This window comes from Lethenteron reissneri, chromosome 65 (genome assembly GCF_015708825.2).
Source record: "Lethenteron reissneri isolate LAM-NWPU_2019-01 chromosome 65, ASM1570882v1, whole genome shotgun sequence".
NCBI classification, from domain to species: Eukaryota; Metazoa; Chordata; class Hyperoartia; order Petromyzontiformes; family Petromyzontidae; genus Lethenteron; species Lethenteron reissneri.
The window spans coordinates 9,101,505-9,125,335 of NC_083843.1; the positions used below are offsets into that span (position 1 = coordinate 9,101,505).

The following is a 23,831-nucleotide window of genomic DNA, read 5'->3' on the forward strand; positions in this document are numbered from 1 at the left end:
ACACAGTAACAACGACACAAACACAATAACAAAGACACACAAAGGCATACACACCAACCCACTTACTCGAAGACAAAGATCTCCCATATCGCTTTGAAATACTGTTGAGTTAAGTGCTGTTAGTGAGTTTCACCTATGAAGGCCAGCCTGGGAGAGACCCGCCTTTGTATCCCTAGGGATAATGTTTACTCATCGCACCAGGTAGTCAATTGAGGCTGAATCGACCTAGGGGAGACCCAAGGCCGATTCATATAATCGCTATCAATGGTATTGGTAAACCGGTCATGATCCTCCCCTAGGTCGACTCAGCCTCAAATGAGTACCTGGTGCGGTGTGGTAACATCGCCACTGGGGAGACAAAGGCGGTCGGGCGTGATGCTGGCCACCCACCCCCTCGTGTACCGTTCCGGCCTTAATAGGTGCTCGCTAACAGCACTTGCCCCAACAGTCTGTTCAGGCTATACGGGGAACTTTGTCTTTGTATATCTGTGTGTATCTGTGTTTGTATGTATCTGTGTGTGAGTGTGTGTCTGTGTGAGAGTGTGTGTGTATGTGTATGTATGTATCTGTGTGCATGTACGTGCATGTACGTGTGTCTATCTGCTTGTGTGTCTGTGTGTTTGTATGTGTGTGAGTGTGTGTCTATCTGTGTGTGTCTGTGTAGTCTTAACAGACTGTTGGGGAAAGGGCTGTTCGTAGCAGGTAGCAGAGCCTGTGAAGGCTGTCATTCTCGCACACGAGGGGGTGGGTGGCCAGCACCAAAACAAAAATACACACAAAGACACACACAGACACACAGACACAGTAACAAAGACACACACACAAAGGCATACAGACCAAAAAAACGAACCCAAAGAAAATTATCCCCGTGTAGCCTTAACAGACTGTAGGGGCAAGTGCTGTTTGCTAGTAGCACCTATGAAGTCCGGCACTGTGGCACACGTGGGGGTCGGTGACCAGCAACACGCCCGACCCGCCTTTGTCTCCCCAGTGGCGATGTTTGCACATCGCAGCAGGTACTCATTTGAGGCTCAGTAGACCTAGGGGAGAGCCTGGACCGATTCCGATAATCGTCACTGGTGTTGGTGAACATGTCATGGCCCTCCCCTAGGTCGACTCAGCCTGAAAAACGAGTTCCTGGTACGGTGTGTAAACATCACCACTGGGGAGACAAAGGCGGCCGGGCGTGGTGTTGGCCACCCACCCCCTAGTGTGCTGTGCCGGCCTTCATTGGGGCCGTCCATAAATGACGTCACGTGATTTTTGACCCCCCCCCCCATTCGTCACACGGCGTCACAAAAAGTCAGACCCCCCCTCAAATATGACGTCACAAAGCTCTGCCCCCCCCCCAAGAAAAAAAACATGCCTCAAATAGCTTTAAACTAGTCATTTTAGTGCGTATTTAATGTGGCGCTGCACTCTGATGTTGTAGGAGAAAACATTTATTAAAAAGTCTATTTAACTAAGCAGAACGTGTTGTCTATATTTAAATTTGCGCATTTTGACGTGACGTTACATTTCTCACCCCCCCCCCCCCACGTGTGTGACGTCATTTATGGACGGCCCCATAGGTGCTCGCTGACAGCACTTGCCCCAACAGCGTGTGAAGGCTGCACGGGGGATCTGTATCTTTGTGTGCGTGAGTCTGTGCGTTGTGCCCGTTTCTCTGCGCTGCTCACACTCCGTGCTCTCAAGACGCACGACTCAGATCCAGAAACCTCACTGAGTAACCAACACCCCACACACTCAGTGCGGGGTAGAGCGGTTGACTAAACGAGTGGTGGATGGAGTGCAGCAGCTCCATGGAGTCGGCGCGGTAAAACGACAGCAGCCCCGCCTCCCAGTGCAGGTGACACCCGACTCTCCGGGGAGGATTCCTCACCGGCACTGAGGTCGTTACACCACCATGACGCACTGAGCAGCTGTTGTTATTTTTATATAAAACCCAGGATGAGTCGTCGCGTCCCAGCAAGCACTCTTTACCACTCCCTTTCCGTGCGATCGTCCCGTACGCGACTCCAACCTCACAGATCTCCGCCATACCCCCCACGTCCACCTCCCAGTAGTGCTGACCCGACGAGAAGCTCTCGGAGCACAGGGCTTGTGGCCAGACATCAAAGCGGTGTGGGTGATCGGGGTGACCCTTGGAGACAGTGGTCCACGTCACCATCCTGAGATCTGAGGAAATCTGGAGGTTGTTCTGGGCCGAGTTTGGGTCCACAGTCGGTGAGCGTCCATCTGCAGTAACGATAATCACAGTAGCCGTGTAACAACAGCACCACTATAACAACAGCACTCGTGCACTAACACGCACGTACACTACAATAGAGCAATTCATAATGAGCATTGTTATACAACGTTGTAATGCGTAGCTGTCGGTGTGATGACATGTAACGGGCACTTTGTGAATCCACTGCTGGATGAGGGCCTCCCTACACCGTGTGGGTCGCGGGGGATATTTGACCATACTTCACCACGCCGGTCACCGCGCGTTGGTGAAGGCAGGTGGCGCAGCTGGCGAGAGCACAGAAGTACAGTACAGCGGTGCGTTTGTCTGCCCCACCATCTACATTTTTAAAAGTCGAGCTTCAGTTTAATATTCAGTGTAATAGATGTAAAACATGTGATGATACCATCAAAATGTGAACTGATCTATATTTTCTAATGCAAAGGCTGAAAACTTAAAATATATTAATTGCTTCCAACATGTATTTATTAAAATGTTTTAATTGAAATAGAACGATCAAACATAGAACAATTGTTAAGTTTTTTCGGTAAAGTCACGTAGGTAAAATAATAATAAAATAAAATAAAGTGATACAGTAAATTTAGCTGTGACGGTCCCACCTGAAGACGGAGACTTGTGTTGCCTCCGAAACGTCGTGATTTAATTGAGTTATTTTCATTTATTATTATTTATTTATTTTTACCTACGTGACTTTACCGAAACAACCTAAGAGTATGAATCCTTGCAGTCACGAAGGTTTCAAATCTAGAATTAATTGTTAAGTTAAATCAATAAAGTTCTAATAATAAAAAATAAAACATTCCAATAAGAAAGTAATAGGACTTTTAAAAAATCGCAGCCTTTGCGATTTGCTAATCGCATTGTTTCAAATTGCGACTTCGATTTGAAATCGATTCATCGTTCAGTCCTACTGTGCGGTAGTGCCCGTGGGAGGCAGTGGATCGCAGGAGCAGCTGCGTGGCCGCGTGGAAATCAACACAGCCGCAGCGTCTCTGTGTGTGTACAACAAACACAAACATCTCCCGTGTGTCACCTTTCACAGGCTGTAGGGACAAGTGGTGTTGGTGAGCACCTGTGAAGGCCGGCACGACACACGAGATGGGTGTGATAGTGTAGTGATGTACACTCGTGTGTGTGTGTGATAGTGTAGTGATGTACACTCGTGTGTGTGTGATAGTGTAGTGATGTACACTCGTGTGTGTGTGATAGTGTAGTGATGTACACTCGTGTGTGCGTGTGATAGTGTGGTGATGTACACTGTGTGTGCGTGTGATAGTGTAGTGATGTACACTCGTGTGTGTGTGTGTGTGATAGTGTAGTGATGTACACTCGTGTGTGTGTGATAGTGTAGTGATGTACACTGTGTGTGTGTGATAGTGTAGTGATGTACACTCGTGTGTGTGATAGTGTAGTGATGTACACTCGTGTGTGTGTGTGTGTGATAGTGTAGTGATGTACACTCGTGTGTGTGTGTGTGTGATAGTGTAGTGATGTACACTCGTGTGTGTGATAGTGTAGTGATGTACATTCGTGTGTGTGTGATAGTGTTGTGATGTACACTCGTGTGTGTGTGTGTATGATAGTGTAGTGATGTACACTCGTGTGTGTGTGATAGTGTAGTGATGTATACTCGTGTGTGTTTGATAGTGTAATGATGTACACTCGTGTGTGTGATAGTGTAGTGATGTACACTCTGTGTGTGTGATAGGGGAGTGATGTACACTCGTGTGTGATAGTGTAGTGTTGTACACTCGTGTGTGTGTGTGTGATATTGTGGTGATGTACACTGTGTGTGCTTGTGATAGTGTTGTGATGTACACTCGTGTGTGTGTGATAGTGCAGTAATGTACACTCGTGTGTGTGTGATAGTGTAGTGATGTACACTGTGTGTGTGTGATAGTGTAGTGATGTACACTCGTGTGTGTGAAAGTGTAGTGATGTACACTCGTGTGTGTGTGTGTGTGATAGTGTAGTGATGTACACTCGTGTGTGTGATAGTGTAGTGATGTACATTCGTGTGTGTGATAGTGTAGTGATGTACATTCGTGTGTGTGTGTGTGTGTGATAGTGTAGTGATGTACACTCGTGTGTGTGTGTGATAGTGTAGTGATGTACACTCGTATGTGTGTGTGATAGTGTAGTGATGTATACTCGTGTGTGTGTGATAGTGTAATGATGTACACTCGTGTGTGTGATAGTGTAGTGATTTACACTCTGTGTGTGTGATAGGGTAGTGATGTACACTCGTGTGTGATAGTGTAGTGTTGTACACTCGTGTGTGTGTGTTAGTGTAGTGATGTATACTCGTATGTGTGATAGTGTAGTGATGTACACTCGTGTGTGTGTGTGATAGTGTAGTGATGTACACTCGTGTGTGTGTGCTAGTGTAGTGATGTACACTCGTGTGTGTGTGTGATAGTGTAGTGATGTACACTCGTGTGTGTGTGTGATAGTGTAGTGATGTACACTCGTCTGTGTGTGATAGTGTAGTGATGTACACTCGTGTGTGTTATAGTGTAGTGATGTACACTCGTCTGTGTGTGATAGTGTAGTGATGTACACTCGTGTGTGTGTGTGTGTGATAGTGTAGTGATTTACACTCGTGTGTGCATTTATTTTAATTTATGTATGCATTTTAGTAATACGTTAAGTCTAATTCTTATTTTATACAACCCCATTAATGTATATTATGCCATATTAAATATAATTTCTTATACTCTGGAACGGATTATTTCCTTTCCCTTTATTTCTTATAGGAAAAATTCGTTCGGTATACGTCATTTTCGGTATAAGTCCTACCTTCTGGAACGAATTAACGACGCATACCGAGGTACCACTATAAACTGAACTGGTGGGCTTAAGGCCCCTGTATTTATACTACTTTTTTTATTACTGGAAAGTTCTTGAATGTTCTAGAAGTTACTACAAGTTACTACTCAGCACTGAATCTATCTGGAATTCCCATTGAAAATGTGTAAATTTCAAAATATCACTTTCCTGGTCACAAAAGCAAAGTTTGTGGTGAATAATAGCCATTTTGTGTACTTTTGAGGCATGAGCAATTATAAAATAACACTTACTTCTCAGGGACATTTTTTTATTACACAGTGTAATGAATCCTAAGAATATCAGCCACAGCTTGTGGGTGTCACAAAGACTCAGTGCCGTTGATTCTGAGAGCTTCAGACTTTAACACGCAACCCTAAGAATCCTAACTGTGTCTGAGTCTGTATCACGCTGCCTCAAGCACTAATATTGAATCCTAAGAATATCAGCCAGTGTCTCTGTGTAAAACACTCACACGCAGAATAGCAACAGCATCCTCACTCAATTATACACACGTGTAGGGTTAATAGAGCTCATGTAATACTCCTTTACACTCGTGTGTGTGCTCTATGTGAACGTAGAGGTATTGCAATACATGGGCAATAGCAATGTATCTGTTTGCACAGTGATACACGTGGTCAGCCAAAACGATAGCCCAGTCTGGCTCTGTGAGCCTCGGGTATTTACATAAAACCCCAATAATCTTTAAGGTGCCTTAGTATGGATATGAGCCTACATCATTAACAATGAATCCTACGCATCACTACGATGATTTAGTCTGGCTCGAGTCTGATGATGACATCCTTTACAGAGAAGACTTATACTCGTAGTTTCATCTGCTACAACAGCATCCTTACTGGATAATACACGCGTATAATATCAATGGAGCTTATGTAATAGTTAAACACACTCGTGTGTGTGTTATATATTATTGTCTAATGAATACATTACAGTCGTAATGTTGATGTTTGCACGTGCCGTGTAGTGATAGACAAGGTTGACCAAGATTATGCCTTAGTCTCGCTCTGTGAGCCTCAGCCATGAACTGGGGAACATAAGAATCCTAAAAATGCCTTAGTTTGACTGAGCATCAAGCTGTTGACATGAAGCCTAAAAATCTTCAACATGTCTTAGTCTGGATGTATGATCTTTGGGCATTACCAATCAACCCTAAGTTTATATAATACATAAGAGGTTTTTTTGGGGTTAGATCGCGTAAATATATAAATGTGTCGTTAAACCTGCCACTACCCGACACAGACAACTAGCAAGGGTTGTCACGTAAACAGAACATGCCAATTCGTCACTAGTACAGCACTCCGGTGTGTTGGAGAGCCAAGCCACAACATTATTTAAATTTACATTGATGTAGTTATAAAAGCCATTTCACCATATGAATTCTGCAGGCCGCCTTTGTGTCCGCAGTGCTGATGCTTACAGAACGTACCCGGTACTCGTTTAAGCCAAGGGTTCATCTGGCAGAGGCTCAGAATTGGTTCTGAATCCACTCACCATTGATGATAGCCATGGCCGTGAGTCACGTGTAGGTGACCATGTTTGTAGCTCAGTGCACAGAGCATCCCATCATCATTGCACATCCGTACTCACTCTCGCTCATCTACACATACGCATAAAAACAGACAATTACAAGACCCCCCATATAGCCCAAACAGGCTGTAGGGGCAATAATTGTTAGCGAGTGGCAATTCAAGGCCGGTATGGAACATGAGGGGGTGGGTGGCCGGCACCACGTAAGGCCGCCTTTGTCTCCCTAGCGGCAGTTTTTACACACTACACCAGGTAGTCATTTGATGCTGAGTCGACCTAGGGGAGGCTCATGACCGGTTCAGAAAATTGTCACTGGTGTTGGCTGTGAACGGGAATCGAATTTGTGTTGCCAGGTTCATATTGTAGCACGTTAACCACTATGCCACCGCTCCGCAACATACACACAAGACACAATTGCACGCACAATAACACACACACACAGGTGGTAAGAGTCCGTGGAACTCACACATGAATGCCAGCAGGTTGACCACAGCTCCCTGCAGGGCGCTGATTGTGGCGATGTCTTTTTTCCTGGGAGATGAGGGTGGATCTCCCTTCTGAGCGTCTCTCCTGTGAGACAAAAACCAGCAGTGACACACAGCATCATCACGCACAGCATAATCACACACAGCATCAGCATACACAGTATCATACTACACATCATCACACACAACATCATCACCCGCCATCATCACACATGGCATCATCACACATGGCATTATCACACACGGCATCACAAATTGCAACATTGCGCACAGCATCACAGCACACAACATCACACAACCCTCGTCTTACACAGCATCATGCCACACATCATCACACAACATAACACATCATCATCACACATCATCATCATCACACATAATCATTATTACTCAGCCCATGTTCCACACAAGGCGTCACCCCGTGTGTTAATCTGTGCAAGTTCATAGTCCATACCGGTTTGTCTCTTTCAGGTGAACCTGCAGGAGTCAGACACAGGGAACGTGAGTCAGTTCACCTCCAGCCACGTTAACCACATGGTGATTGGTAGACGCGATGAGGCTGCACTCAGACATTCGCGTGGCCTTGTGTTGTTGGCTGTAATCAAGACAGAGCCATGGATGCATTAGGACTCAATGATTCTCATCAGTAAGGTGTGCCTCTTAAACTGTTGCCACTCGGTATCCGATGTCATGGCAAGAGGCGTCCGTGGCACTTGACATCGAGTTGCAGTGATTGTGAACCAACATTCAAAATAATGATCCACTGCGAGCGTAAATTACAACCAGAGCGTGGTGTTACCAGAGTCCATAATTTAGCAGGGTAAACATTTGTTGAGGCAAGCAATCTCGGGATGTTTCAACTTTCAAAGACTCATCAGCAGTCAATGCTGAAATATAACTGCTTCTGGCTTTCCTGATGTTAAAAGCCCTTCCGTGTTCAGCATTACTAATGGTTGGTATACATTTGGTAAAATGAAAATGTTTAATGTAGTGTCAAGTGGCCTCAATCTGATGTTAATTACAGGATGATGCGGTTACAATTTGTAATGCCAATGTCTGCATATATTACCAACCAATTAACTCGAGGAATTTGTGTGTTAATAGTTTTTTTTTTTATTCAGCGCTAGTTTATATTTTTATTACAATATACAAATCCAAGTTGGTGAACTTGACTCTACATTTACTTTAAGAACCCATGGGCTATATGTTGTCTTGACAATGGAAGTGCGGTTATCTTGTGTTTTGTGTTGCAACGCATCTGCCAAGTTTACAAACGTAATGAACACGTGACCTGGGGCACTCGCCCTGGCTCCGTGAGTGCTCTACCTGCAAGAACGTGAGCGAGTCCCTCTCCTCCTGCAAAGCGCGCAGGCGCGTGGCTGCTGCCTGGAGCACGCTGATCTCGTGCTCGTAATGAGCGATGTTCTCCTCGATCCGGGACAGCAGCTCGCGCCCCTTCATGTCCACGCGATCCAGAGCTGCCCTCTCGTCCTCATCCAGCGTCACCCTCATGCGAGTGAACTCGCCTGAGATGTGAGCCTTGGTCTGGACCATGGAATCCTGCAAGGGGCATGCGATGGATTCTGTAAATTCATATTCTATGCTGTTAAGACAAAAGCCACATTGTTTTCCAGTTACTCCAAACCTATTTTTCCCTGCCTTCACGTTATGTCTTTGGACAGGTCGATAACTTTAAGTATCTAGGTGCTATCTTGCCCTTCAAATTGATCATATCGTTTAATAAACAAAATCTTCTATATAAATAAACAAATTGTCTCACCTCGGCTCCATCTTGATATAGTCCAGCCGCCATACTCCTCATCTTTGACTCGTGTGAAATCATCGACTGCCTAGCCTCTTGTTCCATTATACCACCTGGCTGCCCACTTTCACCTTGATGCCTCCATATCAACACATTAGTGCAACCTCTATAACCTCCAATTTATCCCCCCTGGATTTGTTTAGAGACCACCACTGGGCTGTCTTCATCCTAAGATTCCTTATAAACAAATCCGCCAAGTAAGGTCCTCCTAAATCTACAAATTCCCAGTCGCAACCTCAATAAGTACCTCCTTGTTCTCTCTAAAATGACCATATATTAAAACTAGGTTCTGTGACGCGTTCTTCCACGCTGCTGATACTACCCCACATTACTGGAGTGTCCTTGCCTCTCAGCCTAGGCTGGGCTCCCTCCCCTGCCTCCAACACGATTAGAGGGCTGCGTAATGATTGAGATATGAACCAGTGCTGGACTCTACCTTCACCAACCTGCACTGACCCATGCAACTAAGTATGGCCAACTAGCCTCAATGATCAACACGATGTTGTGGAACATTCGTCCAGAAGTGTATTGGTGAGGATCTGTAAATTATTTACCAAAACAGATAAGCACACGAATCACCTTCATAGATTTGTCTCTGCACATCATCAATTAAATTATTTGGTACACAATCTATTTGCCCCATGGCCTTTTGAGACTGAATTATTGTATCAATACTGGCAGACCTCGCTAAACGCAAAGTATGCTTCCTGAAGAAGTGAGGGCTTATAGAATCAACGCTAAAATTGGTCATTGTACTGTTGTATATATGGGGATGTGTTCCCATCAGCGTTATTGCTTTCGGATGAGGGCTTCATTGGGGTATCGGTAAAAGCACCAATAATACAGATGGTAAACATTTCATCAATAAAAACAATTATAATAACCGCATTAAGTATGACGTACTTTGCATAATATAGTACTCCTGCCACCATGGCAGCAGTGGGAGACGAGGTTGTGGGAGCTGCTGCACTCCCAGTCTGGGGTCATTCTCAGAGAAGCGCTCCAGGACCTCCGTGAACTTAGAGGTGCCCTCAGTCTACATTTCTGTGGTGAGGTTTCTTTAAATGGAGCCTGGAACTCTATCCTGGTCGAGTGAGTTCTCACCTCGCTAACATTAAAAAAATGGATTGTTAAATTTTTTTTATAAAAATCGTGATAATAGAATCATGGGGGGTGGGGTCTGGTTGGCTCAGCGTGCGTCGCTCTCATTGGCTGAGCGAATGATTGGGGGTGGGTACGTTTCCTTGGCCAGCACTGCTGCGTGTTCCCACTCGTAAGGGCTTTATACGATACTAGCTGTACCCGGTGAAACATTCACCGATGTAGCAGATCTTAATTAAACTTTCACGCATTTTTGTTACTCATTTTTCAACAAAGATTGATAAAAACACACAATTGCCATATTCTGGTTCTTTTTCCGACACTAGATTAAGTGAATCACACGATATGGTTCTTGATCGAGCTAGATATAATTGTATACTCTTTGTTTTTTTCGGTAAAGTCACGTAGGTAAAAAATAAAATTAAAATAAATTAAATCACGACGTTTCGGAGGCAGCACAAGCTTCCGTCTTCAGGTGGCAACGTCACAGCAAAATTACTGTATCAAGTGAAGTGATATAGTTATTTTGCTGTAACGGTGCCACCTGAAGACGGAAGCTTGTGTTGCCTCCGAAACGTCGTGATTTAATTTCTTTTTATTTTATTTTTTACCTACGTGACTTTACCGAAAACAAGTATAATCCGTAAAAACAAAGTTTTTCACTATAAATCCTTTATATGCGTGGCGGCTAGAGTCCTCTCGTCCTCTGGCTTGAGATGGCTGCTACCTATGGGTCAGATGATTGCATTGCACCATTGAGCAATTGGTAATTAAATATAATATTTTTGTCCTAAAAAGTGTAAAATTTTGGAAAAATGTTTTCACGAACATTAATTGTCACGCACAGCGAGTCTTTGTGGAAAATGTCAGCTCGATTGGATCACGGGAAGTGGGTTAAAAAACGACCGAAAGATTTGCACGGTCGTAAGCAAGCAAGCAAGCACGCAAGCAAGCAAGTGAACTTAATATAATGGATTTAAAAAAAACAAAGAGTATGGACCCTTTCAGTCACGAAAACTTCAATTCTAGAAAAGATATAATTGTCCTTGACTAAAAACAGACTTAGGTAAGTAAATGCATTTTTTATCAAACATTTGACATTGTGATTTATTTATTGTAAATAAAAGGCCAATCGTATGGGGAATTGTTAGCGTATGAAACTGAATGTTAAATTAATATCTAATAGAATAAGTACCCTGTCGGAGGTTGCTCCACCGATCATTTTTGCTTCAATTATGTAAGTTTGTATTTGAGTAAGAGTAAGTCTTGTACCATTAAGTAGTCCTCATTAGGTTTCTAAGGAGCATAAAAACGGCTCCTACTTTAAGTTTCAGTTCATGAGGAGGCATTCCGGTTGGATTAAGACTTTAACAATTCTTCCGGGATTGCAAGTTGATCAGCAGTATCATCACTCACAATAGTTTCCACGCACTTGGAAAGCACTTCAGCTCCATTGTTAGATAACAAAGTCTACATTTGTAACACTCAGTATTGCGCATCATTTAAGCTGTTCAGGAGTAATCGTAGAAAAGTAAATGTCACCGTATAGTTGCGCAAATGTATCTTGGTTTTCTGGATAGCAGTGTGAGGGTAATGTTGCTGTATCGTCTTTCTTTCCATCAACAACATCCAGGAGCTATTCCACAAGTTCCTTTTCACTTCCCAGAGCTCGCAAATTCTGTTTCAGCTTCAGCACCTGTAATTCTCCCCAGAAACGATGCTTCTGTAATGCGAGCAGGGACAGGGTGGGCGCTGCTTCCGCACCACTCACGCGGGCCGGAGAATTAAGGGAGGTGGAGCCTGGTCGTCGGGGTGAGTGGGGGCGGAGTCAGGGTCACGTGAGGAGGAGTCAGGGTCACGTGAGGAGGAGGATATAGGGTGAGAACCGGAAGGGGATCGGGAGTCGAGAGAGAGGGAAGATAGGAGAAGCCACGCGGGGTGCTGGCGGAGGAGTGGCACGAATAGCCACGTGGTCGGAGTCATGGCACCGTCGGCCAGCGGTGTACGTGGAGCAGCGGAGTGGCTGCAGAGTGGCTGCAGTGTGTGCGGGGCACACTCTCCATTCCGCCGGGGCGGGTGCGGCCGGTTTACGACTCTTGCATAGCGGCGAACGGGGGTAGTATGGGCATTGTGGGTCAGGTGGACGCCAGTATATCGGTTGGGGGTGTTTCGGCTTCAGGGACCGTGTTGATTTCCAGGTCCCTCGCGGTGCCCTGTTTGTTGGGAACCGATTTCCTGGCCAAGATGCCCATTCAAATAAGGGTGGATCACAATTGTATCGAATTGCCGGAGGGTCGGCAAATTTCATTCTTGCCGTCACCCTGGGGCCAGTCAGCTCCTGACCGTCAGGTACAGGCGCTGTCCGAGGTATCGGTGGATATTCCGCCTTGCTCGCAGATGCTTATTCCGCTGCGGTATCGCAAACCAGTGCCTGGAATCGAGGGTGCGGCGGGTGTTTTGTTATCACCGTCCACTGCTATAATGGGTGGCTTGACGCTGGTCGGGGCACAGATGATTGTCCGGCCGGGTCAACCTCCGTTTTTACAAGTGTTGAATGGAAGCGCGGATAATGTTGTTGTACCGGCCGGAACGGTTTTGGCTCACGCTATGACTGCTTTCACGAGCCATGATGATCAGGGCCGCCAGGGCCTTGTAGGGGGGGTATCGGTCTCCACGTCACAGGACGATCGATGGATTGCCGAGGTGTGCCGGGAAAATGCGTCTTTGACTGGGGACCAGCGGTCCGCGCTTCGCGCGCTGTTGGAGAGGTATTCCGACGTCTTTAGTGCGGACGATTTCGATTTGGGTCGCACCTCCTTGCTTTCCCACCACATTGATACGGGTGATGCCGCTCCGATTCGGATGAACCCGCATCGGTTGAGTCCGCCGGAGCGGGATCACATTCGCTGTGCAGTCGAGGAGATGCTGGCCGCTGAAATCATTTCCCCATCCAACAGTCCGTGGGGCGCGCCGGTGGTCCTTGTGAAAAAAAAGGATGGGAAGTTGCGGTTTTGTGTTGATTTTCGCAAATTAAATAAGGTGTCGGTTGTGGACGCGTACCCCCTGCCGCGTATGGATGATTCCCTCGATGCCTTGTCTGGGGCGAATTTTTTTTCTACTCTTGATCTCTCATCGGGATTCTGGCAACTTCCCCTGGACGAGTCCTCGAGGGAAAAGACGGCTTTCCGGACGCCGCAGGGTTTGTTTCAGTTTAATTGTCTTCCCATGGGCTTGAACGCCGCCCCTGCGATATTCCAGCGGTTGATGGAGCTCGTGTTAACGGGTCTGCAGTGGGAGACGTGCTTGATATACTTAGACGATGTTATCGTCTTCAGCCGCACGTTTGAGGAACATCTGCGGAGGTTGGACGCGGTGTTTGCGAGAATGCGTTCCGCCAATTTGAAATTTAAGCCCAAAAAGTGTCACCTGTTGCAACGATCCGTGCGCTATTTGGGCCACATTGTCAGTTTGGAAGGGGTCACCACGGACCCGGAGAAGACGGCGGCGTCCGTAACTGGCCGACTCCGGCCTCAGTGGGGGACATGCGTTGGTTCGTTGGGTTCGCTTCATATTACCGCAGGTTCGTTCCAAACTTTGCCACGATCGCTAGGCCGTTGCACCTCCTTACGGCTAAAGGCCGCAGATTCAGCTGGGAACCGACGGAGGAGGCGGCGTTTCAAGGCCTGCGCGATTGTTTGGCGTCGGCACCGACGTTAGACTATCCAGATTTCACTCGACCTTTTATTCTGGATACTGACACTAGTGACACCAGGATTGGGGCTGTTCTGTCCCAGTCTAGGGACGGCATCGAACGTGTGGTAGCTTACGGTAGCCGCGTGTTGTCTCCAGCGGAGACCCGTTACTCCGCTACTCGCCGCGAACTTTTGGCTATTGTACATTTTCTTCACCAATATCGGCCGTATTTGTACAGCCATACGTTTATTGTGCGCACGGACCATGCGGCCTTGCAATATGCCCTGAGAGTTGACCAACCGTCTGGCCAATTGGCACGATGGTTGGAAACCCTGCATGAATTTTCGTTCGACATTCAGTATCGGAAGGGGTCGCGTCACGCGAACGCGGACGCACTCTCCAGATTGCCGCAGGGGTCCCCTTGCGCTTGCGCTTCGGGCACGAATAGGTGTACATGGGTTCCGCAACCCCCTCGGCCTGTTGTGTCCACTGTCGAGGTGCCCGAGGCTCCCGTATGCCCGGGACCGGCTGATGGGGTTTTGAACCTGCCGCGTTTGGTATGGATTCGCGAGCAATTTCTCGATGAGTCACTGGGGGCCTTGCGGGGTCGGGCTGTGAAGGGGACGGAGGGACCGCTTTCCAATGGGACGCCGGGAGCCGCTCTCCGGGATGGGTTACTGATGTGGAGGGAAGGATTGCACGATCGCTGGCGTCTGGTGGTGCCATCGTCGTTACGGTACGAGTTGGTTCGGACTTTGCACTCCGAGACGTTGTTACATCTCGGGGTGCAGAAAACCTTGTTGACGTTGCAGTGGGACTACTTCTGACACGGCATGACGACTGATGTCGTCGGGCACATTAGGGTGTGTCCCGACTGTGCCCAGCGGAAGCCGCCTAAACACCCATATGTGCCGCCAGTGCAGTCCATACAGGTGTCTCGGATTAACGAGTTGGTGGCGTTGGATATTTTGGGGCCCTTCCCGCCGTCCGCTGGGGGGAATACATTTTTGCTGGTCGGAGTGGAATATCTTTCCCGCTGGGCGATGGCTTGGCCCTTACCCGACCAGTCGGCGGCGTCTATCATGGACGCGTTCCTGTTCGGATATGTAATGGACAAAGGGGTGCCGGAAAGGTTGCTCACAGACCAAGGGCGAAATTTTTCTTCTAAATTATTGGCTGAGGTGTGTGCTGCACTGGGGACCAAGAAGGTTCGGACGTCTCCCTACCACCCGCAAGCGGATAGGATGGTGGAACGGCTTAATCGGACCCTGTCGGCCATGCTCTGTCACACGGTTAGCGAAAAGCAGGCTGATTGGGATTTGCATATCCCTGGGGTGCTCTCTGCATACTGGATGACGCCTCATGCGTCGACGGGGTACTCACCTTTTTTTTATATGTACGGCCGCGAGAAAGTGCCGCCGGTGGACGTGCAGCTGGGTACGGGGGCGAGGGGTCCTGTTAAGCCTCTCCCAGAGTACATTCAGGACGCTGTTCGTCGCGTGGCAGAGGCACAGGAGGGGGCCCAATTGGCTACGGTCAAGACCCAGGCCCGGAACGAACATTGTGCTCGGCGCTCGGATGGGGAATCCCCCTGGCTAGTGGGGGACATGGCCTGGCTGCACTGCCCGCAGGTGCGGGTGGGAACCTCCCCTAAGTTGCACAAACCATGGCAGGGGCCGGTTGTGCTCATTGAGGTTCCTAGTCCGCAGTCCGCACGTGTTAGTTTCGGATCGCGGCGCTGGTACATCCATACGTCTCGATTGAAACCCTATGTGGCCCCGCAGATGGATGCGTCATCTCCTAATGTTGCCTTGCCGGTGTCTGTTGCATCCGACGCGCCACTGACTTTGCCTGTTCAACCTGCAAGCGCGCCTGTCGTGCCTTCTACAGAAGGACCGGCCGTGACACAGACGGATACAGTGATTCCTGCTCCAGGTGGGCCTACCACGGCGACGGGGACACTTGACCCCGCTGCCCCTCTAACCCCGCCACGGACGCATTTGCAGGAGACCCCGGCGACGGGTCTCTCTGGGGAACGGGACCCTGGAATTGACAGGCCTCCAACAGCGGCGGGCGGTTCCGATCCCGCCGCTCCTAAAACCCTGTCGCGGTCGCGGTCTGTGTGGGGGCCGCCCCCCGTTCGGGACAGGCCGGCGACCCGCACGCATTCCAAGTCCCTTTCTTTTCGTTAATTGTTGTTGTTGTTATAATCTCCGTTTGTCTTGTGATGCTGATTGCTGTATTGTTGCTCGCATTATTTTGTTCTGTTGCAGCCGGGGACGGCTGTGTTTTTCATCAGAGGGGTGGGGTCATGTAATGCGAGCAAGGACAGGGTGGGCGCTGCCTCTGCACCACTCACGCGGGCCGGAGCATTAGGAGAGGTGGAGCCTGGTCGTCGGGGTGAGTGGGGGCGGAGTCAAGGTCACGTGAGGAGTCAGGGTCACGTGAGGAGGAGGATATAGGGTGAGAACCGGAAGGGGATCGGGAGTCGAGAGAGAGGGAAGATAGGAGAAGCCACGCGGGGTGCTGGCGGAGGAGTGGCACGAATAGCCACGTGGTCGGAGTCACGGCATTGTCGGCCAGCGGTGTACGTGGAGCAGCGGAGTGGCTGCAGAGTGTGCGGGAGCACACGGAGCAGCAGAGTGGCTGCAGAGTGTGCGGGGCACACGGAGCAGCGGAGTGGCTGCAGAGTGTGCGGGAGCACACGGAGCAGCAGAGTGGCTGCAGAGTGTGCGGGGCACACGGAGCAGCGGAGTGGCTGCAGAGTGTGCGGAGTTACACGGAGCAGCGGGGTGGCTGCAGAGTGTGCGGGGCACACGGGCAGCAGTGTGGCTGCAGAGAGAGAGCGGAGGACTCGAACGGCGTGCGGAGGGCACGCGACGGAAGAGGTGCGGGTCCGACCGGGGACATCGCGGGGTGCGAGACAGGAACCCAATAAAGGACAGACGGAGACCAACATCGCCTAAGAGTTCTTTATTACACTTCTTTATACAACTTGCAACAGCAAGAGGCCGTGAACCACGTAAAGTAACCAGTAGGACTTGCCTCCAAATTGTTTACATTTAACTGTTCGTCAACCCAATAATCTATCTGCCTGGCATGCTTCATCCCAGACGAGTAGTTTCGATTGCAATATATTTGTGGCTTCGTTTTGGCTTTATATTGCTTGTCAATGTTGCAATAATTTTAGAGACTGAATGAGCAGATCAGCCTCCAGCTAATAGTTTTGCTGGTATTCCTGTTGACGCAACTGGTGTTGCTATATCCCCTTTACCTCTAATAGTAGAGTGACATATTGCTAACTCTTGTACAGCAGCTGCAACTGTAGGTGGGCCGTTAGCACACACACGCCATTGAGTATATACGCGTGGGTGCCGGTAGGGTGGAGGAACTGGGGCAAGGGTCACGGTAGACCTCGTGGGGAAGCCCCTAGAACCCTCTGGTGGGTTCGAGAAGGGAGGCGTGGCAAGGGCGAAGCCAAGCCGCACTGAGGGGAAGATAAGCAGCAGAGAGCGAGAGCTCCAGGCTGCCGGTTCTGGGAGTAGACTCGTCTCTTCCTCGTCGCCTTTGTCGCTACCGCCTTCGCCCGGGCATTGCGTGGCCGGACAGTAGTTGGCTGTCTCGATCGACGCCATCGGTGCAATGCAGCAGGGTCGTGTCTCGGCCGGGTCGTGCGGCAGCATCGTCGTGAGAGAGAGGGGGCCGGAGTTGGTGGCGTGAACACAACACCAATAAAAGGGGAGGACGGTGCCTCCTGCGACTACCTCGTCTCTGACTGAGTGTATGCGACGCACGCCACCCGCACACACACACACACACAAGCCTCGAGCAAGAAGGAAGAAGAGACCTACGACACTACACTTAGAAAGTGATAGATGCCATTCAGGACAATAGCACAGGATATATATGTGCAAGGAGACAGAATAAAGATTCGTGGACGACAGATCCAATGAAAAATAAGCTGCATAGTACTGCAGCAAAGTGTTCATACGCTCAATAAGTTAGGAAAGGATGCAGGACTGAGGATTAACGTGGAAAAGACAAAGACAATGGTGTTCAGAAGGGAATACATTGAGAAAGAAGCAATAATACAAAGCAGCAAGATTGTGAATGTAAATGAATTTGTATACTTGGGACGTCTACTGACATGGGACAATGACTGCACTAACGACACAATAAGAGCGAGCATCGCAAAGGCAAAATGATTAATGGCAGGATTTAATAACATCTGGAGAAGCAAGAAAATCAGCTACAAGAACAAACTGAACATCATAAGAACATGCGTGTTCAGTACAGCTTTGTATGCTTGCAAGACTTGGACATTACAAAATACTGACAGACATAAGATATTGGTACTTGAAATGTATTGCTACAGAAGGATACTGCATCTAAGCTGAACCCAAAGAGTGACCAACGTAGAAGTAAGAAAAATATGGCACACAGAAGAAGACCTGATGATGCAGCAGTGATGAGAAGGAAACTGGCACTAGTTGAACACATATGTAGTATGGAAAACAACAGGCAAATGAAAAGTATGTTGTTGTTGTTCAGAAATATGGAAGGAACCAGAAAGAGAGTTAGACCTCACAGATAATGTATTGACAACATTAAAGATTAGTGCCAGAAAGATGTGGCACTACTAGGGCATATTGACAAGACAGAGAGAGGAAAGTGGAAACCAATGACATGGGCAGTAGACACTACGGGCTATCTGCCCATGGATCGTCATGATGATGTTCACCAGGTAGGGCAGTGGTGGTGTGGTGGTCATCAAACTGTGTGGTGAGTCATTTATGAATGGGTGCTGGGCTGTCTTCACCAACCCACAATGACCAGCATGGTAAAGTATTTTAACACGTAGGCTTTGGCGAACAATAGTATTCATTATATAGGTTTTTGGGTCAGATCGCGTATTTATAAATGTGTCGTAACCCTCCACCACCCGACATGGCCAAACAGTAAAAAATGTGTCACGTTTTTCAAAGGACAAAATAATTCACTTCTCTATTTAAGACCGGAAGCAACAGGAGAGCTTCACCATTCTTGCCCGATGAAGCTGATTGTAATTATCAGCGAAACGTCGTACTCAAATTTTAACATGTTGTTGATTCTCTCTTCAGCACACCGGTGGGCTAAAGAAGTGAATTATTTTGTCCTTTGAAAAAACGTGACACATTTATAAATAACGCGATCTGACCCAAAAACCTATATTATGGATGGTAAAGTATTGTTAACCAATCTGCTAGCATGAAGGTTGTGGCAAGGCCTCAATGTCACACTGGTTTAACAAAGGGTATAATTTATCCATAAGAGTTATTTTTTGTACATGTGTAGTGTAATAGCGCTGGCTGGTGGACAGCGGCGGAAACTGTGGTGGACAAACAGTACACACGCCGATGAGGGTGTGCACGGTGTGTTGGCAGAGAGGAAGAACTCGGGTAAGGGTCATGGAGGACCCCATCTGGAGGCCTCTAGAACCTGCTAGCGGGTTCGAGAAGGGAGGTGCGGTCAGGGCGGAGCCAGGCCGCTCTGGGAGCATGAAAGGAGCCGAGAGTGGGGTCTCGGGGCTGCCGGTTCTGGGAGTGGACTTGTCTCGTCGTTGCTGTCATCTCGTTGCCGTCGTCACTGCCGTCTTCACTAGATATTGCGCTGCTAAAAGTTGTTGGCTCAGTCGGCATGGTCAGTGTTTGACCGTTAGTGTTGTGTACAGGTTAGGCTAAGCAACTGTGGATAGTGTGTGGACAAGACCGTAGAAGTTGATTAACAAAAGGTGCCTCCTACGAACCTTGTCTCCGAATCATTGACAATACAAATGCGTAATGTACATGCATGATGCACATCGTGTGTGTTGATGAACTGTGAATAACCCAACCAATAATAGATATCAATTGTAGCTTATATAAATACAGTGATACCTCGGTTCACGAATGCTTCTATTCACGAACAACTCGGTTCACGAACAGAAAAGTTCATAAAAATATGCTCCGGTTCACGAACTCCGCTTCGGTTCACGAACAGGAGCCGCGGCCATTTTAATGCTATTTCCAGGCTGTCACATGGTCGTGACTTCCTGTAGGAAGATCGTGGAGAGAAGAAGAGACACAGAAAGAAGTACTGTGAGTACTGTGAAGACACTTTCAGTGACTTTTTGCTTTTTGGTGTGCTTTTTAGCACATACAGTACTGTACTGTACTACTGTACTGTACAATACTGTACTTACTGTATTGTACAGTTCACCCGTTTGAGTGCTTACTGAAGTCATCTCAAGCAAGGTTAGTGTTCTCTCTTTATACATTACTATACTGTACAGTACTAATGTGTATTGTAATTTGTTTCATATTTTTGTACTTCAAAAACCAAAAAAATAGGTCAGAACGGATTAACCGGATTTACATTGAACCCTATGGGAAAATGTGCCTCGGTTCACGACCAATTCGGTTCGCGACCAGAGTCAGATCACGAATTAAGTTCGTGAACCGAGGTATCACTGTACATGAACCGCTCCCCATCCCCTGGTCTTTGCACCTGATTGGTTCACAAATGATGGCATCGCATTTATTTCTATATTTAAGAACAATTCTGCTGTGGCCTGATGAAGCAGGGTTGTAATTTCCGGTGAAATGTCATAATCGAATTGTAAATGTTGTGGGTTTACTCTCCAACACACCGGTTTGCTGAACTGGTAACTAATTGGCATGTTTTGTTTACGTGACAAACCTTACTAATTGGCTGTGTTGGGTGGTGGTGGGTTTAATGACACATTCATATTGTCGTGATGTAATACCAAAAAAAACCTCTATTTTGGATAATATTAGTCGCAAAGGCCTAAGTGTTAAACTGGTGTAAATTATTATTACCATCACAAGGTAAATTGATGGAGGATACAAATCAATCATTAGCAGGCCGGGGTGTAGCAATCCTCATGACACATCGCCAGGCAACTCTGTCCTGGGTTCCACACCATGCCGAGTCCAGGACGCCGAGTTTACGATGCCTGAGATCGGCCGCAATCGTGCGCGTCCAGGTCAGCCTCGGCCTGCCCCTGGGCCATCAATGATTGCACACAGTGCTCTGGTGGGATCATCCAACGTGTCAGCCCTGGAATGTGTCCACAGAGCCAGGTCCTCCTGGCTGTGACTGATTCAGACAGCAACTATCATGCTGTTTCTCGATGGACTCCAGTATTTGAGATAAGTTCGCAGAGTGAATGTGAAGTCTCCATCGCAAGCTACACTGGTCAAAGGCGTCCAATTCTCTATATGAGGATACGCCCTATTCTAGGTCATACTGGTAGGAACCTCCTGGTTACACCAACACACATGGAATTATTGTGTCCGTCTGTCCGTCGTGCAGGGAGGGGCTGAGTGGGGAGGGTAGGGCTGGGTGGGGAAAGGAAGGTGGGGAGTGGCTGGGTGGGGAGGGGAGGGTGGGGTGGGGAGGGGCTGGGTGGGGAGGGTGGGGCTGGGTGGGGGTGGGAAGAGTGGGGAGGGGCTGGTCACCCCGTGGTGCCCTTATAAAACTCAACGTTTAACCTACTCACGCCGGCTTGTGCCCACCCTCACAGTCGGGCATATTTGCGGAATACACCACGCCGCCGTTGACCCTGGCCATTGACCGAGCAACGCAATGTTCCTACCAGCTCCCTCCGCAGGAATGTGTTATATTTAGTTAGAATTTAAATCCATGCAGTTGATAACAAATACAGTAGGCTCAAACCCATTCCCTGCAGAAATATTAAAAGTATACGCAATTGCATAATTATCGGTTGCCTTATACTCACGACACCAAGATTCAGTCATTAAGACATAACAATGAATGCAAACTGAAATGCAAGTAAAACAAGTTTTAACATTTCATTATGTATGCATTGTCTATTTTATACTTGGGTGTATGATGAGAGTTTTCCCTGCGTTCCCTGTAAAATCTCTTCAAATCATCTCTTGTGTTCTAGAATCAAAGAGCTAAGATTTTCTATTATATTTAATCGCAATCTTGACTTGTTTAAGTGTTAGTTTTTAATCCAATGAACGTTTTTGTGGGGAGGGGAGGGTGGGGTGGGGAGGGGCTGGGTGGGGAGGGTGGGGCTGGGTGGGGGTGGGAAGAGTGGGGAGGGGCTGGTCACCCCGTGGTGCCCTTATAAAACTCAACGTTTAACCTACTCACGCCGGCTTGTGCCCACCCTCACAGTCGGGCATATTTGCGGAATACACCATGCCGCCGTTGACCCTGGCCATTGACCGAGCAACGCAATGTTCCTACCAGCTCCCTCCGCAGGAATGTGTTATATTTAGTTAGAATTTAAATCCATGCAGTTGATAACAAATACAGTAGGCTCAAACCCATTCCCTGCAGAAATATTAAAAGTATACGCAATTGCATAATTATCGGTTGCCTTATACTCACGACACCAAGATTCAGTCGTTAAGACATAACAATGAATGCAAACTGAAATGCAAGTAAAACAAGTTTTAACATTTCATTATGTATGCATTGTCTATTTTATACTTGGGTGTATGATGAGAGTTTTCCCTGCGTTCCCTGTAAAATCTCTTCAAATCATCTCTTGTGTTCTAGAATTAAAGAGCTAAGATTTTCTATTATATTTAATCGCAATCTTGACTTGTTTAAGTGTTAGTTTTTAATCCAATGAACTTTTATGTTATCAAACCCATAGAAAGTCATTCGAGTTATCCCGTATACAGCTTTGCATTGGTACGAAAAATTAACTTGTTTGTTATAAACGTACATTTTTAAATCCACATCCAAGCAGCAATATACATCATGTATTGCTATTTCCAATGATACTGAAGGCTCACTTGAATCTATGGAGTTGTCCTCATAGAGAGAGTCACAGACTTTACGCAGGGTGGAGGCCACGAGATTACAGAGCCCACAGGTCATACCTGCACGTCCTTGCGAGTGGACTTCATCTGTCCCACAGATGCCTCCGCTTTCCTCCTCTTCTCATCCACCGCTCGCGTGTCTTCTCCGACTCTACTCTGTAAGAGACGAAGTCACCAGAGGACACTCCACTCCTTGAGCGGCTCCCTCTCAGCCCCACTCCACACAGAGCCCTCCACAGTGACGGCTCTAGAATTGCCCACCAGAAGAGTGCCAAGGAAGTCAGCCTGGACTGACTTAGCAGTCTGTAAGCAAGAAGGCAAAATGAAGAGAGAATAGCTTCCTCATTTTTTCTTTAATGCGATGTGGAAGTTGCGAATTTGTCAGCTCGTGTCCAGGTGTTGTAGAGGCAACAGCAGGGGACAGGGACATGATCGTTCAACACAACAGCTCTTCACTTCACGAGCAACGCCCAAACATGGCCTTCCTCCAGCACGGCTCACTCAAAAAGCCTTGACCCACCCTCCTCCTCCCTGCACTCAAACTCCTGTCCCTTTCCCTTTCAAAACCAAATGGCTACCTTGAACTGAAGCGATTCCATTCTCACACCGTGAGGTACTCACCTTCCGTGTCTCATGCTCATCCTCCAGTGTATCGACATCATGCCCTCTATGTTCTCCGATAATGGTACAGGCAACGCACACCAGGCTCGCGTCCTGCTTGCAGTAGAATTTGAGCTCCTCTTTGTGCTTCTTGCATCTTCTTTCCTCCAAGCTGACAATGGGAGCCACCAAGACGTGGTCCATCAACTTGGGTTTTTTCAGATGAGGCTTCAGGTGGGACTCACACACGGACATCTCACACCTGAGGCAGGTCTGCACTGCAGGAGTCTCCCCATCATCACAGCCGTCACAGAAGACAACTGCGGCCATCCTCTTTCCAACTCTGAGCTGCTCCACCAGGTTGGCGAGCGCCACGTTCCTCTTCAGCTGAGGTCGCTCAGGGAAGGCAGCTCGGCACTGCGGGCAGCTGAAGCTGCTCGCTCTCTCCCAGGCACCGCCCAGACACCGGAGGCAGAACGAGTGTCCGCAGCTCAGCGTGGAGGGGCAGTCAAACGTGCGCAGGCAGATGGGGCAGTTCAGCTCACTGTCGACACAATCACTGGGAGACGCGCTCGCCATGGCCCATGGCTTCACTTGGACTCAGTTGCTCGCCGCGGCTCACAGAGGAGCTATCGCAGCAGCAGCAGCTGCTCACACAGCGGAGA

The 23,831-nt window shown here is 48.0% G+C and overlaps 1 protein-coding gene across 1 annotated transcript; it reads right to left on the reverse strand.

Moving 5' to 3' along the window:
• Window positions 1-1,596: 1,596 nt before the first annotated feature.
• LOC133359510 (zinc-binding protein A33-like) lies at window positions 1,597-23,808 on the reverse strand. The gene is made up of 6 exons (XM_061577927.1): window positions 23,188-23,808; window positions 22,627-22,722; window positions 8,434-8,667; window positions 7,562-7,584; window positions 7,089-7,192; window positions 1,597-2,238 (listed from the first exon to the last, which is right to left on the reverse strand). Exons 1-6 carry the CDS (start codon window positions 23,743-23,745, stop codon window positions 1,691-1,693), a joined length of 1,563 nt encoding a protein of 520 aa, XP_061433911.1. The 5' UTR covers window positions 23,746-23,808; the 3' UTR covers window positions 1,597-1,690.
• Window positions 23,809-23,831: the final 23 nt, after the last annotated feature.

Excerpts from the sequence above, each read along its gene's own strand:
- LOC133359510 (XM_061577927.1), bottom strand. The coding sequence starts at position 23,745 with ATGGCGAGCGCGTCTCCCAGTGATTGTGTCGACAGTGAGCTGAACTGC. Across the intron at positions 22,723-23,187 it reads ATGAGCATGAGACACGGAAG|AGTAGAGTCGGAGAAGACAC; the intron begins GTGAGTACCTCA and ends CGTCTCTTACAG. Across the intron at positions 2,239-7,088 it reads CAACCTGCTGGCATTCATGT|ATGGACGCTCACCGACTGTG; the intron begins GTGAGTTCCACG and ends TCGTTACTGCAG.